The sequence below is a fragment of the Puma concolor genome, chromosome A2 (genome assembly GCF_028749965.1).
Source record: "Puma concolor isolate L17-30 chromosome A2, mPumCon1.1.hap2, whole genome shotgun sequence".
NCBI lineage: Eukaryota > Metazoa > Chordata > Mammalia > Carnivora > Felidae > Puma > Puma concolor.
Window position 1 is genome coordinate 88,826,423 of NC_141668.1, and position 16,925 is coordinate 88,843,347.

The 16,925-nt window shown below is 38.9% G+C and overlaps 2 protein-coding genes across 2 annotated transcripts in view; one reads left to right on the forward strand and one right to left on the reverse strand.

Moving 5' to 3' along the window:
- Positions 1-5,108, forward strand: part of FAM185A (family with sequence similarity 185 member A) — a 145,697-nt gene extending 140,589 nt beyond the window's left edge. The window contains exon 13 of the transcript XR_015248070.1: positions 4,334-5,108. The gene's annotated coding sequence lies outside the window, so the exon portion shown is untranslated. The remainder of the gene's footprint in view (positions 1-4,333) is intronic.
- FBXL13 (F-box and leucine rich repeat protein 13) overlaps positions 1-16,925 on the reverse strand; it is a 217,150-nt gene that overhangs the window by 63,015 nt on the left and 137,210 nt on the right. Inside the window, exons 13-15 of the mRNA XM_086696868.1 lie at positions 4,396-4,494; positions 3,740-3,857; positions 3,482-3,644 (exon numbers count right to left, since the gene is read on the reverse strand). Of these exons, the coding sequence (XP_086552994.1) occupies positions 3,482-3,644; positions 3,740-3,857; positions 4,396-4,494 (380 nt within the window). The remainder of the gene's footprint in view (positions 1-3,481; positions 3,645-3,739; positions 3,858-4,395; positions 4,495-16,925) is intronic.

The window sequence follows — 16,925 nt, forward strand, 5'->3', positions numbered from 1 at the left end:
TTGAGAAAGAGAGAAAAATAAATTAGAACAGCAATAACCACAGATATATAAAAGCTTTTAAAATAGGAAAACAATCCATATGTTAAATCAAATTAACTTAATAAGGAAAGTCTAATTCCCTTAGACATTAAAACATATTATAAAGCAATAATAACAGATAACATTTATTGAATGCATATTATATGCCAGACACTATTCTAAACATATTACGTGAGTTAACATATTTGATCCTTACAACAATCTTGAGTATATACTGTTATTTACCCCATTTTATAGATAAAATACTGTGCAAGATTAGATAGAGGATGGATAAATGAATGGAACAGAAAAGGTAGTCTGAAAACATATACATATACACACCTATCTTTTTTTTTCAGTTTTAAAAACACCATTTTATTTTTTTCTTAAATTTGTGTGGTACATCTTTGTGAGAAGGATTTTTTTTAATCTGTGCACACCTATCTACATCAACTCATATATGTGTGTATGTACGTATATATGTGTAAGTATGTGTATATGTATGTATATATGTATATATAATTTTCTTAAATTTTTTTTCAATGTTTATTTATTTTTGGGACAGAGAGAGACAGAGCATGAACGGGGGAGGGGCAGAGAGAGAGGGAGACACAGAATCGGAAACAGGCTCCAGGCTCCGAGCCATCAGCCCAGAGCCTGACGCGGGGCTCGAACTCACGGACCGCGAGATCGTGACCTGGCTGAAGTCGGACGCTTAACCGACTGCGCCACCCAGGCGCCCCATATAATTTTCTATTATAATCCAGGAGGCATCAAAAATCAACAGAAAAGGATTATACAGGTAATGATACAAGTTAATTGGTTAATGTATTTAGTCCCAAACCTGGCTGTGCATCAAAAGCAGCACAAGCTGGGTTCCATTCCTAAATATTCAGGTTTAGTAGCTCTGTGGTAGGGCTTAGGCATGTGTAGTTTTATTCAGCTCCTCAGGTGATTCTGATACCCTGGAATTTTTATTTTTAAATCCTATATGTGTTTTTATGTATTTATCTTTCCATTAGTGATTTCTAATTTAATAGCATTGTAGTGAGAAAATGTAATTTGTTGATACCAATAATTTGAAAATCGTCGAAATTTGTCTTAAAACTTCATGCACAGTCCATTTTAAAAAGGAGGGTTGTGTGGTTGAGGAAAATGTATATTCTCTTACTCTCAAATTGACTGTTTTTAGGCTTATCTCTTATAGATGAAGTTTTAAAAATCTACTGTGAAACTCTGATATCTTCACCCCATGATACACTATTTCATATTTTTCATCTTTTTTTTTTTTCACTCTGCTGTCATGGAAGAGATTATCTTCTGTCTCTGTACTTCTCTCCTCAGTGAGATCTAACCTGCTGATTGGCAATCCATTTAGTTTCTTTATTTCAATAACTGCACTATACTTTTTATTCCTAAAAGTTTTATTTTCTTAAATAAATCGTTATTATTATATATTTTCCCTGATCATATTTCTGATTTCATTAATTTCCTCATTTTATACATATTTCTTATATCCTATGTCTGATAACCCCAATAATCTGAATTATTTGAAGGTCAAATTTATTTTGCTGTTTCTGGTGACTCATATCTTCGTACATCTAACAATCTTTAATCGTGAGCACCTATATTTTATTCTTAATCTATAGGAGTCCTGGAGGCCTAAATGGAAAATACTTTCCTCCAGAGAAGCTTCGAGATAACTTCTTTGCAGGACCCTGGGAGCTACCTACCTAAGACCATTTTGTCCGCCTTAAAGAGGTCCAGGTCTAGCCCCTGTGGAAGTCTCAGGTTCTGCTTCCCTACCTTGAGTCTTGGTCAGAGCTGATTCTCTCAGTGGCGGCATTAACATAAACATTTATGCTCAGAGCAGCAACGAATCCCAAGAGAACGTTCGTTGAGAGGATGGTACAGAATCAGGATATTGGATATTGGATCTTTCTCTTACTCTCAGCAGTGTATTTAAAGTATGTCTCATCAAGGATCTAAATTGTGGCAAAGAGTCCTTTGAAATGTTTTGTTAACTATACTGCTAGAAGTAGAAAACCTCCATTTATTTTAAAAGTAGTTAACCTGCAGAAGCCTGAGTGAAGTATGAGGATGAAACTCAATTTTATTTCACATATTAATACAGATAGGATACTCTGTGTGTGTGTGTGTGTGTGTGTGTGTGTGTGTGTGTGTGTGTGTGTGTTCTGTATCACTATGTACCTAATAAACCCAAACTTTGTGCCTTAAACATTTATTCTCTCCCAGTTTCTGGGTCTTGGGAATTTGGGAGTAGACTAGCTGTATGGTTTCTATCCTAGGGTCTTTCATGAGCTTGCAATAAAGATTCCACTGGGAATTCAGTCATTTGAAGGCTTGACTAAGGCTGGAAGGTCTATCCAAGCTAACTCACGTGGCTGTTGGCAGGAGGCCTCAGTTCCTTGCTGGGCTATTCACTAGACACCTGGATTTCCTAATCCACATTTTTCCCCATTTCAAATCCAGTTCCTTCCCTCACCCATGGTGACTTCCCATTTTAATAATAGGGATCATGGGTCAAGATTTTTGTAGTTTAACTTATTACTCTGAGTAGTCCTATGTTCTCCCAAATATTAACCGACTTCCTAGTCAACTACTGTTTTGCCAGCCTGTGGCCCTATAAGATCATAAAAAATGTACACAGACAAAAGCCTGAGATCCACTAGGGAAGACGTTCCAACAAGAATTGGACCCTTGCCCACCTGAGAATACCAAGGGAGAAGCCCAATGCCCAACTGAAGAAAGAGTTTCGTTAAGAACTTGTCTTCTTCTGGGGCGCCTGGGTGGCGCAGTCGGTTAAGCGTCCGACTTCAGCCAGGTCACGATCTCGCGGTCCGTGAGTTCGAGCCCCGCGTCAGGCTCTGGGGTGATGGCTCGGAGCCTGGAGCCTGTTTCCGATTCTGTGTCTCCCTCTCTCTGCCCCTCCCTCGTTCATGCTCTGTCTCTCTCTGTCCCAAAAATAAATAAACGTTGAGATTTAAAAAAACAAAAAAACAAAAAAAAACTTGTCTTCTTCTGTCCATGTGTTAGGGGATCCACACAGAGGAGAAATCTCATCAGTACTCAAGAAGAAACCCTTCAGTAAGGTTGATTCCTCCTAAGCAACTAACGAACTCCATTTGGGAAAAGACCTGTTAAATGAACTAGCCATGAGAACCCTCACTAGGAAAAATAGCCCATAAGTGTTCCCGTGAATTCATTTAATCTTATAAGGGACCATGATTCCAATTATCCTGACAGTCTCCTTGCCTTTCCGTATAACCAGCCTGGGGTCAGTGCCCCTTAATTGTGTTACCACAGAACTCTGTACTTCCCTGCACTTGGGCTCCTGCCTTTCATGTTTATTCTACTAACCAATGAGCACCTTGAGGAGAGAGTCTTGCACATTCTAATAATCAGTATTTCTTAAACAACATTTAACTGAATGACTCATTACCTTATACAATTTGTCAAATTCAACACAGTTAGTTGCTTCAAAGGTGAAAGTGACTTAAGGCTACTATCTGTTAATCTCTTGCAGTCTGCCATGTAAATGTGACTGATATTTGGATAATTCTTATCTATAAATTTGAAGCACGCATCAGTAATCCTTTTATTTCCTGTTTAAAAAAACCAGAAAACAAGTATTGTATTTGTAATGCCACAAGAGTAAAAGTAAACATTAATGCTGACCCCCATTTTTAATATCACAGACCTTCAAATCGGATCTTTCTGAGGTTACACGTAGAAAGAGCTTTAAAAGCACAATCAGAGATATGTGGAGCGCCGATGAAAACTATTGATGTAATACGAGGGCACCTTTCAACTAAAGCCTTTAGAAGAAGAAAAGATGATAAAATTTACCACAGTGTATAGAACAAGCTTAGCAAAGTAATGAGGTTATTTGTTTTTCTCCATACTTTCAGAAGCAGACATATTAACCATTACATTTTCCTAATTTCAAAGACAATGGGATTTTTATTCAGTATATTTTAGTACATTCACATTTGAGTACTGCAGAGAAATCAGAATTAAATCATGTTGCAAAGGTATGGGAAAACATGAGAAAATGAAATGCTGACAAAAAAATCACTACATTTAGAAGTCTGACATGTAGCACTAAAGTCAACATTTATGCTTAGGCTATAGTATCTTTGAGACAAAAATATTCCAATTGTGAAACAAAGTGTATTCAGGCATGTATGGATTCAAATGTTCAACTGTATGTGCGTGTATAAGTTTTAAGATGATTTTCTTACTCTAAAAACAGCTAACTTGAAAATCCCATTCATATTTCTCAACAATTCAGGCCACTAGAAAATGTGTGCATTAATTGGGACTGAGAAGAAAATGTACTTTGCAACTACCTACTTTTATACAGTTGTCCGTCAGAGTTGGCATGTCGTTGATGGTCAGATGCATAATTCCAGTGCAGCTGTTTGCAATGTTCCTGAAGCCTTGGACTGAAATCTGAATCGTACAAAGTAGGTGAAAATGATGGTAGAACTCATTAGCATGACAGCTAATAAAACCCGAATGAAGTCGTAAGCAAAGGTATGTCATGATGTTGCTACTATATTTTAAAATTGGAACCATAAAATATGACAGACATAAGAGGTAAAGAATCTAGTCTTGATTTCTTTACTATTTAATTTCTTATGTGTATATTATGCAATGATCATCACAATTGGTCTAGTTAACTTATTGTTTAATTGTTTTATTGAGGCAAAATTCACATAACGTAAAATTAATCACTTAAATGGGCCCTTAACCATTCATGATCTTATGCAACCACAACCTCTATATGGTTCCAAAATATTTTTATCACCCTAAAAGGAAACGGAATCTATTAAGCAGTTGCTCCTTATACTCGCCTTCTCCTAGCCCCCAGCAATCATTAATCTGGGTTCTGTCTCTGTGGATTTACCTATTCTAAATATTTCACAGAAGTAGAATCATATAGTATATGGCCTTTTGTGTCTTCTCTCTTCCACTTAGCGTAATGTTGTTGAGGTTCATCCATGGTGTAGCATGTATCAGTACCTTATTCATTTTTATGGCTGAATAGTATTCTATTGAATGAATATACGGCATTTTGTTCATCCATCCATCTATTGATGGATATTTGAGCTGTTTCCATCTTTTGGATATTTTGAACAGTGCTGCTATGAACATATATGTGCATCTATTTGTTTGAGTACCAGTTTTCAATTCTTTTGGGTATATATGTAGGAGTGGAATTGCTGGACCCTATGGTAATTCTGTTTAACTGTTTTAAGGAACCACCAAAATGTTTTTTACAGTGACTGCACCATTTTACGTTCCAACCAGCAATCTAATAGTGTTCCCACTTCTCCACATCTTTGCCAACATTATTTTTCATTTTCCCATGTTTTTCTTTTTTTTAAGTTTTTATTTATTTATTTTGAGAGAGAGAGTGCACAAGTTAGGGAGGGGCAGAGAGAGAGAATCCCAAGCAGACTCTGGGCTGTCAGTGCAGAGCCGACATGGGGCTTGAACTCACAAACCGTGAGATCATGACCTGAGCCAAAATCAAGAGTCAGATGCTCAACCAACTGAGCCACGCAGGCACAATGCATGGCCACATTTTTATCCATATCAGCATCTTTGAGATTATCCACCCTATCTGGCACCACTAAGTGCCTGAACGAGGCATAACGAAAAAGAAAGCTTTAAGATTTTATTGTTGCTTCACATTGCTAAGTTAAAACAGAAACCCTCAAGCCCTTAAAGTTCTGATCCAAAATACTTAATAAAGGAATTTCAGTTTCTTAAAGTTAAATAACTAAATTAGGAGGGGAAACATTCCATTTTTAAATGCATGTGAATGAGTATTATTTAACTTGTGTAGCTGTGTGAGAAAGTGTTTTCAGCCCTGTTAGAGTTCTCATAGAGTGAATGTGATTGTACCATGTTATGGAAGTCGCAGCTCATAAGTGACTCCTCACATGTGATGACATATTACAAAATGCCTGGAGGTGGGAATAGCAGAAGAGACAGGCTATCATAAGGATCTTGGACTTCTCTTATAGACTGAGGTAGCCTCCAGGAGATAAGGAAACAAAGTATCAGGTTCCTTGATCAGTTTTCTCCAGATTACAAATTGATAGAACAAGAACACAGATGTTCAAACTCTTAATCCAATGTTCCTTCTGATGAACATTCTTCAACAATAACATCCATTTCAACTGTCCCACCCCACATGCCATAGTTCTTTAGACCTAGCTGCTCCAGCCAGAAAGACATCTTACTTCTCCAGTACTCAGTGGACCTCTCTGTTCTTTGTCTGACCTTGTACCTCCCTTTGCCTCTTTCTCTTTTCATCTATTCAAGCCTTAACTATGTCTCAAGTTCCAATGACTCCAGCTACTTTCCTTCTCTTTCCCTTATAAGCCTAAAACTCTTTATTTTAGCCATAACTCTTTCCTATAACCTGCGTGTCTTAATTCCCCCAAGGAGATGATCTTACACTCTTTTTTAACTTCTTACTGTGTTGGACAACTATCTGTGGCTAAATGAATTAAATTTAGGAGTAAGACAAATAACGTCTAGGAAAGAGTACAGAATTTGGCTACAGACAAAACCAAAAACAATTCCAAGTCGAAGGTAAAGCACAAAAGTGAAAGGAAAGCAGGGGGAGCACTGGACTTGGATGAAGTGGCAAGGTCACCCCTGGGATGAATAGGAAAAGGTAAGGAGGGAGGGAAAGCTAATGGAAGACCCATAAGGCAAGAGTGAGATATTTTGTATTGTACTGTCATGGATTCTTGAATAAGTTTCCATAAGTATTCCCAGAGAAAGGTCCAGGGGAGATGAATGAACATTAAAAATCTGGAGATCAGAGGAGGGAAGAATGTTGGGCTTAGAATCAGCAGAGCTGGGTTGGAATCCGGCTCTGTTTCTTTGTCACTTGTAACACAAGGCAACTCAACCTCTCTGACACCTAGTCTTCCCATCTGTAAAGTGGGCATTATCATATGGGTATATTATTAATAATTCTAATTAATATTGATATAATAATGGTAATTGATAATGTAATGGTTCATTAATTATAATTATTAATAACATCTGTTTTAGGAGATACTTGGGAAAACAAAATGGGGTAATGTGTATGTAAAAGTGGTCAGTTAGCACAATGTCCGGCATGAAATACTAGATACCAGTTTTCTTATTAGTGTTCTTCTGGGTGCATTGTGTTCCCACAGAGAAGTACAGATTCGTGACCTAGAGATAGAGGAGCTTGAGAGATCATTCTAGTGCATCCCTCACGTTGCAAACATAAAGAAATAGTATTCAGAGAAGTAGTGTGATTTGAAAACAGGTTCTTTATCTGTTCTTCATGTCCCCAATGTCCCCAGTGCTGGACAGTGTCAGACAGAGTGAGTGCTCTATAAGTGCTGAATGAATGAATGAATGAATGAATGGTCTTGAGTCACATCATCTATGGCAGAGCAAAGGCTAGAGGCCACCTCTCCCCATCTGACCCACAATTCCAGGGATGGGAATAGTTGGTTTTTTTTAATAAGAAATTTATTGTCAAATTGGTTTCCATACAACACCCAGTGCTCATCCCAACAGGTGCCCTCCTCAGTGCCCATCACCCACCCTCCCCTCCCTCCCACCCCCCATCAGCTCTCAGTTTGTTCTCAGTTTTTAAGAGTCTCTTATGGGAATAGTTGTTTTTTACAACACTTCTAAATTTCTCCCCTTTCTCTCAGCCCTGGTCTATTACCCTAGCACTATTATTTCCAATAATGGCTTCTCCTAAAACACAAGATAAAAAAAATAAAAAAATAAAAAAAACCTTTTCTCTCTTGCTGTCTTGGAAACATATTTATGACAAGATTTTCTGAACAAGGGAAAAAATTATAGCAGTAATCAGCCACAGCTGAGTGATTCCTTGCAGCACAGCCAAACGCTTGGTGCTATCAACCAATAAGACTGTGTCCAGAAAAGGGGTGGGGGAAACCTCTAAGAAGAGCTTTTTAGTTTTGTCCTGGCATGAAATGCTTAGTTCTCTACACAGTTTATTTTAGAATGTCCAAAAAGATGCTTGGCTAATACTTTATGACTCAAATATTCTCGCCACAGTCTTTTAGGCCAACCAACTATTAACTTGTCCTTTCTCTTCACTGAAATAATGGGAATATAAGCCTGAAAGTAACAATCCCCCTCGAAGGGGAAAAAAAATATTTTACCATGTTAAAACACCAGGCTTTGCCACAGCTGATACATGTGTATCGTGTGTTTAATATTCTTACAAAACTTGGGATCTAATCTCACTGTGTTTCCTTGCGAGGTGATTTGGACTTCAGTTTTGATACCAACTGGAGCCCTGCTACCCTGCTCTTTGCTGTCAAACCCCCGTTGGTTAGGAAATTGGGGGAGCTGGCCACACCGATGCCATCATAATCGCAAGTCCCAGCAGACAGCTACTGCTGCTAATGGGGGCAGAGAAGCTTTGGTGATCATAGGAAATCCTCTCCAGCTGCCTCTGGGTGGGTCTGAACCCATGAGCAGGACAGGACAGAGCTGTCTGAGGAGCAAATGAGTTGTCAGTGAGCCACACGAAATGAAGACCAAAGCGTTGAGCACCAAGGACTAGCTCACATCCCGCTTTGCTGCTACAAGGTGGTAAAAAGAAGGAAGGAACTTATCTCAGGGAGAATAACATATTACTAAGCTTCCACTTTCCACTTCTTTAAAACACTGAACCAGTTAGCTCAGCAACACAGAAAGGAGATGTATATAGGGCCAGAGCCTCTACGACAGCTAGAAATATCCATCTTAGGTAGACATTGCCCAAGTTGTGTTCCTGTACCATTTCCAGCTGTTTCTCTCATTTGAACAACACTGTAACCCATGACTAATGGGTAATGTAATGACTTTAGTCATATCCATATATCCTTCATGACCTCCTGGTGACCTCAGAGAAGCCTGGCTTAGCAAGTAGAATGAATTTTTGGAGAGAAAGACAAAGATTTTTCCCCAAGACATGGAACACTTTGTTTTATTCCATTCAAATGTGCCACAAACTTCTAAAATAGCAACAGTTCCCAGGGTCTGTGCTAAAAGGGCTTGACAGGCTTTTATATATTGTGTCCTCTGTGATGACAAGAAGAGAGGCCTCGTTATAACTGCTTAGATGATGCTTTACTTTCCAGTCTATATATTCTTCATGGCTACCCCCTCCTCTACGTTTGCTAATGTGCTTCTCCTAGGTAGCCCTCCCTGACCACTTCAGGTAGAACTGTTTCTTCCTCTTGGATCTCAGAGCACCGAACAGTATAGCCTTAAGTTTGAATTTTGTATCCTCTCCCTTGTATAATAATTATGTGTACACATGTTTACCATTCCTGCCCAGGAACACAGACAGAATTTTCTCCACCATGCCCTTCACAGTACCACACAAGTGCTTGGCACTAAGTATGATACTACAACTGTTAGTAGACCAAGTCGTTGTTGAATAAACTGTTGTAGAATGTAAATGAGAATTAATAGTTCTAAGGCGGGGGAAGGGTAATAATCAATATGGTCATTTGTTAAAGATTGCTGTATTTATCTAAAAACATTGAAATGCCAAACATAAAAAAGAAAGTTTCATTTTCCGACGTGAGTGGGGAATTAGAATACAAGATTAGTGAAGCCTTCAGATGCCAGGAAGGCATGCATGCCAACTCCGTGCACTCACTGCACAATGACTGTGAGCTGTGACCTGCCGAAGTAGGCTTGACCCTTCTTACACTTCATCATTCTTGTTTAGCGTACACCATCTTCTTCTTTTCCTCACCCAATGGCCAAATTGCTCACAGCAACTCCTGTACGATAAATGGAGCTTCATCTCCCTTTTAACCAAGAGAATCACAACCATAATACTTTTTATTACAACACAATGATCCACAGAGCTACTTGATTTGTCTAGACTTATTGAGCTAGATGGTGGCTTTATAGCTACCATTGTAACCATAGGCTTCACTGGGGGCCCAAGACCCAAGTAGAGTTTTGTGAAGAGTTGATGAAATTCTGTATGTAAGTCACATCCTAAGAGAGGGAGCAGAGAAGAAACTGAAAGAAGGATGGTTTTTCAGAAAGCCCTAAAGTTTTTTCCAAACCTTTTTTTAGGAGTGCGAAACATGATCTTAGTCCCCTAAGACTCATCATTTTGTCATCTGATTCTTCAAGATCTAAAAATTGTTGCCAGATGTTTCATTTGTTACTGCTTAATGTAATAAACATCCTTACACATTTTGCCTACAAAGAGATTGCATTAAGCTATGGATGTTAACAGTAGATGTTTGTTATATTTCTTTATTTTTTATTTTCAATATGGCTAACATAAAGTTATATTCAAACTCGTAACAACCATTTAAATTTAGATGAGCCCTGTCTACAAGATATGTAAAATGATTTTCCTGTTCAACACAGTTCAAAGTACAATTCAGAAAGGTCATAAAGCATTCCTTTAACAGGGAAACTGAGGCACAAGACCTGACTGAGAAAAGCAGAAATTGCACTGTGGTTTTTCTGATTCATGACGGATTTTCCACTAGAACCCCTTCATATTAATGACATTTAAGACCACAAAATATTTTTTTCAAATAGAAAAAAGTGCAACTTTTTTTTTCTTTTTTACTGTATGCAGTATATAGCACTTCACAGTTTTACAAATGATAGTCTAGTTGTATAGAGCCTGGTATTCAGGATTAGTCAGATCAAGGTTATCATTTTGGCCTGGACACTTTTTGTGTGACCTTAGGCAAGTTACTTTATCTTAGCACCATTTTCAATAGTGTGTGGGGCCAGTTTATACTAGTTTGCAAGTGCAAGTTGTTAAATTTGTAGGAACTCTGCAAGCCTATTGTTAAAGACAGTCATATTAAAAATTAAGTCATATAAACTTAAAATTAAAATTAAATAACTTCTATTAACAAAGGTAGTGAATATTCCAACTCATCAATTCCTAATTATGTTATTACATGTTACCATTTCGTATGCTCTTGAGGATATTTGTGTGTGTTGGATGTATACAGCGAAAGCATTACATAACAGTTACATAACATTACATAACTCTTTCTTCAGTGACTTCTCATTGGCAAGTTGAAATAGGTCATGGTGAGAGTATTTACACCATGGAAATCAGCAACCATTGCAAATCAGGGCTTTCTCTGCTTCCTGCCAGTTGTTAAATGTTTACCAGCACATGATTTTTCAGTTTTCACATCTCTAAAATGGGAATAATGATACCTACCTCATACAGTTATGTATAAAGATTAAATCAGATAATAAATGTAAAACACTTACCTCAACACCTAGCACCAAGTCGGTACCCAAACAAATGATAGCAATTATTATCACCATCCATTAAAATACAGAATAAGGGAAAATGGAATCAAACAAATGTAAATGAATCATAATTTTGAATTAACTGTTGACAATTCATTTTGGTACATAGTCTGCTTATTCATTACTGGTTTAGCTGGTCACACAACTCTTATTGTTCCAATTGCCCCTTATTGGTAACCTAGCAAATCTGTACCTCCACTCTCAGCTCTGTGCCAAGGACCAGACTTCTACACAGAAACACAAAATTCTCAAGCTGAAAAGGATCTCAGAGATCATCCAGCCCAAACTAGCCATTCTACAGATAAAGGAACTGAGGCAGAAAAGCTAAGTAACCGTTCAGAGTTGCACAAGAGGGTAGTGGCACAGCAAGGACTAGATCCCAGGTGTCCCAAGTCCAGCTTGGGGCTCCTTTCACCATCCCACTGCCTTCTGCTGCAGGAGAGAGAGAAAGAAAGAGAAATCCCTTTCCACTCTTACTTTGCTTATGCAATCTCCCTTCCATTTGGCCAGTACATTCATTCCTGGACATGCCTCTGTGTCTTTCTCCCACCTCCACCACAATCCCCAGAGGTGAACAAGTAAAACCTTCCATGATCTTTGCCTTTCTAGAAGGGGAGTCTGTAATTTATGTAGCCTAGAGAGAACTGAAATGACCTTGGAATCTTCCTGTTTGCAGTTTGCACAGCCTACCTTTAAGATCCATGGGTCCCAGAGAGACTTAACAGTACAAGAACTACTGATAAACCATTATTATTGTGTTGAGTCATTTGAACATTTCTGGGATGCTGTCCCTTTTCATTTTTGTTGACTTGGGTGTAGTGACTAAAAAATAATTGATGAAAAAATACTTTCACTGTAGTATTTCATATTTTCCTAAGCTCTTTTCTTCCCCTAAATCTAAAGCAATGTGAAATTCCCCCCTTACCAAGAAAAGACTATCAGACTTTGCTCTGGCAAGTTGCTAACTTCTCAGCTTCCTAACAGACTTCTTGAGCTTCCACCTGAAGCATCTGGCTGGCCACACCCTGAAATTGGCTGCCATTTATTTCGTTCATTCATTCACTTGTTCATTAAACGTTGATCAAAGTCCTACTCCTACTACATGCAAGGTACTTACTGTATTATGTGCTGAGGATAACAAATACACAGATAAATAAGGCACCATCCTGGCCATCAAGGAGGCCATGATGGGGAGGACAGCAGACAAATAAGCAAACCACTGAATATGTAGAGAATGCTTAGTGAAAGTACAATAATAAAAGAACAAACAGGAAGGATCATAACCTAGCTTGAGTTGGGGGAAAAGGAGGGGGTCAGTGAGAGCTTCCTAGAGAAAGAAGGTTGTGATTGAACAAAGCCTCAAAGGATGCATAAAAGCTAATCTGGTGAATGGGAGAAAGGGACAATATGAGGATCACTCTAGATGCTGGGTTGAGAGTAGACTTGTAGGAGGCAGAAGTGAAAGCAGAGAGACCAATTAGGAGGTCATCATAATCAGTGCCAAAATGGCCAGTGCCAGACACCCCAAGGCAAGAGCTCATGTGTTGAAAGAACAGAAAGGAAATCAGTGTGCCCGGAACAGACTTGGTAAGTGGCAGACCAGTAGGAATTAATGCCAGAAGGGCAGTTGGGGGAGAAGACAGATTACATAGGGTCTTGAAGTTCCTTCCAAGGTTTTTCTTTTAATGAGTGGGTAGGATGCCTCACCAGGTGTTTGAGAAGAGGAAGGACATTGACTTGGGCAGAGGGTACAAGGTGAGCCTAATAAAACAACTGAGGCTGGAAGTGAAGAACAGGGGAGGCACAGAGGCAAAAGCTTCTATTGCAAGCTCTCTTATTCTCTTGTTTAACTCTCATATCTGAAAATATAAATCTGAATCTTGGCCTTCACCTGGCTCTGTCTCTCACTCTATGTTCAGGGTTGTTGGTTTCTGGGCATTTGGGTTTCAGCCTGAGATTGGCTACAACCCTAGCCTTCCTTCCCAGCATAGCTGTCGTTGTTCTGTGCTTGGCTTCCTACACAGTGTCATAACCCATGGCTACATGCATTTGGGGATACATAAATCAGTAGGAGAAGTGGCCACCCAAAGATAATACCAACAGGAGAATCCTTGGATTTACAAACAGACAAAGGATAAAGGGAAAGCCTAACCAGCAATCACTGCCCTTCTCATAGGGACTTTCTCATGTAAAACTAGGAAAGCTTTGTCTTCTCCATTAAAATTTTTCATCCTACCCATATTTTCTATTTTGAGATTTTCAAAGAAACAAGAACTTTTGGAGAGTACTGAAATTAACAGGGAGTGATGTAGATATCTTAAGAGCATTTTAGCTGATAACTTTTTATCTACTCATTCATCATGGGGGCATGTGAGGAAAGTCTCAAAGGAGGGGAGGAAGTTAGCCATACAGATAGCTGTAGAAGGAGTATTCCAGGCAAGGAAAATGGCCAGTGTCCAGTAGCAAATACCCTGACGCAAGAGCTCATGTGTTGAAAGAACAGCAAGGAAACCAGTGTGACTAGAATAGACTTGGTAAGTGGGAGAGCAGTAGGAATTAATGCCTGAAGGGCAGTTGGGGGAGAAGACAGATTACATAGGGTCTTAAAAGTCCTTCCAAGATGTTTCTTTTATTGAATGAATAGGATGCCTCACCAGGTATTTGAGAAGAGGAAGGACATTGACTTGGGTTTGAAAAGCCACACTCTAGATACTGGGTGAGGGGCGCCTGGGTTGCTCAGGCGGTTGGGTGTCCGACTTCAGCTTAGGTCACGATCTCGCAGTCTGTGAGTTCGAGCCCCGTGTTGGGCTCTGGGCTGATAGCTCAGAGCCTGGAGCCTGCTTCCGATTCTGTGTCTCCCTCTCTCTCTGCCCCTCCCCCGTTCATGCTCTGTCTCTCTCTGTCTCAAAAATAAATAAACGTTAAAAAAATTTTAAATAGATACTGGGTGAAAGAAGACTTGCAGGGGGGCAGGAGTGAAAGCAGAGACACCAATTAGGAGGTCGTCACAATAATGCAAGCAAGAGAGGATGGTGACCTGGGCTGGGGTGGCAGCTGTGGAGGGAGCAAGGAGTGGTCAGATCCTAGGTGGTTCTGAAGTAACAGTCACTGGACTTCCTGACAGAGTGCATGTGGGGGTGAGAGAGAAGAGTCCAAGATAACACACTAGTTTGCTGGGTCTGCTTTAACAGAGCACCACAAACTCAGGGGCTTAAACAACAGAAATGTGTTGTCCTACAGTTCTGGAGACTAAAATTTCAAGATCAAGGTGTCCACAGGGTTGGTTCCTTCTGAGGTTGCTGCCTTTAATATGAGGGAAGGATATGGTCCAGGTCTCTCCTCATGGCTTGCAGATGGCTATCTTCATGTTAACATGGCACTCTCTTGTATGCAGGTGTCTGTGTCTAAATGTCCCCTTTTTATCAAGGACATCATTCATATTGGGTTAGGGCCAATCTTCATGATTTCATCTTAGCTAATTACATTTGGAACAACCCTATTTCCAAATAAGGAGGTTCTAGGGATTGGGACTTCAATATGTGAATTTGGGGGTGGGAGGAGAATACAATTCAATATGTAACAGATGACTCCAAGCCTTCTGGACTAAGCAACTGTAAACATGAAATTGTTGTTAAGTGACATGGGGAAGGTTTAAGGTGGAGCAAGGAGTTATTTTTTAGAGCAAGAATTTTTAATGATATGAGTCTAGGGGCACCTGTGTGACTTAGTTGGTTAAGCTTCCCACTCTTGGTTTCAGTTCATGTCATGATCTTGTGGTTCATGAGTTTGAGCTCCCCATCAGGCTCTGAGCTGATGGCTCAGAGCCTGGAGCCTGCTTCGGATTCTATGTCTCTCCTTCTCTCTCTGCTCCTACTCCACTCGCTCTCTCTCAAATTAAATAAACTTAAAAAATTTAAAAACATATATGAGTCTAAAATTTGAAAGGGAAGTCTGTGCTGGAGGTATATATCATATATATGTGTCTATATATATCATATATATACATATATTAATTCTGTGTACATATATTACTTATATTACATATAATGTATATTATATACATATGTACACTCCTATAAACATATATACACGTATAAGTTTGTATACATGTATAAACAAGCTCTTATATACATATATTACATATATATGTATGTATATATGCTTGTGAGCATATATATGTATATGTACATACACACATAAACATATAACAAACTATATAAAAATATATAAAATGAGCATATATGTATAATGAGCATATATATATAATGAGCATATATGCGTGTGTGTGTGTGTGTGTGTGTGTGTATATATATATATATATATATATATATATATATATATATATAAATGCTCATTATTGTAGGTGATATATACAGCCATGATCTATGTGAGATCACCAAGGGAGTAGCTGTAGGCTGAGAAGAAAAATGGGCCAAGAACTGAACCCTAGGGCCCTCTGTGATTAAGGGTTTGGAAATAAGAAGAGGTGACTTAGAGAGTCAACTTCAGAAATATTGTCAGAAGAAAAAAAGCAAGATACATAGCACAATATCACTTAGGGGAATTCAAATACACGCAAAACCACAAAATTCTTACATTCTTATGTAGGTATCCCCTGCTTTTCGTAAGTCCACATCAGGCCGCTTTACTTTTACAAGAGACCTACATTAGTACCTGTTTTCATTAACCAAAAGAAATCTAAAGAAGATTTTGCATCAAGCTCCTACAGAGATAGGGGGTGCCCTAAACAGTAGGAATGACACCTTCCCTGTGAACTAAGGTCAGCATCTCCGTGTCAAGCTGCCATAGGTTTCAATTGTGTCTAAGAGTGTCTGTGTTTTACCTCTATTAAATTTGTGCATCCATTAAATTTGTGCATCCATTAGCAAGATGTGCCCTAAGTTATCAGAAAGCCTAAGAGATTATTTTGGGGGTCTGAAAACACTCAAAAATTTTTTCATATAAATTAATGGTAACTGCTTCCTTGCTTTATGCCATTTCTTTCTTTTTTTTTTATGAAATTTATTGTCAAATTGGTTTCCATACAACACCCAGTGCTCATCCCAACAGGTGCCCTTCTCAATGGCTTTATCCCATTTCTGCTTAAGAAAGGTTTTATAGTGAGGCACCTGGGTGGCTCAGTTGGTTAAGCATCTGACTCTTGGTTTTGGCTCAGGCATGATCTCACAGTTCATGAGTTCAAACCCCACATCAAGCTCTTTGCTGATAGCGCAGAGCCAGCTTGGGATTCTCTCTCTTTCTCTCTCTCTGCCCCTCCCACACACACACACTCTCTCTCTTAAAATAAATAAATAAGCTTAAAAAAAAAAAAAAAAGAAAGGTTTCAGAGGAACGCCCTACTTTCAGATAATGCATATAATGGAGGAAACCTGTATATTTATAAGAATATATTCTTACATGGAACCACATAAAACAAGTTAGAGGGTTTTTTTGTGTGTGGGGGGGGAGAACAGGAGTGGGAAATATGGATAAAAGGGAATAAAGAAAATGAGAGAGTGGCCTTTTATGGACTTACA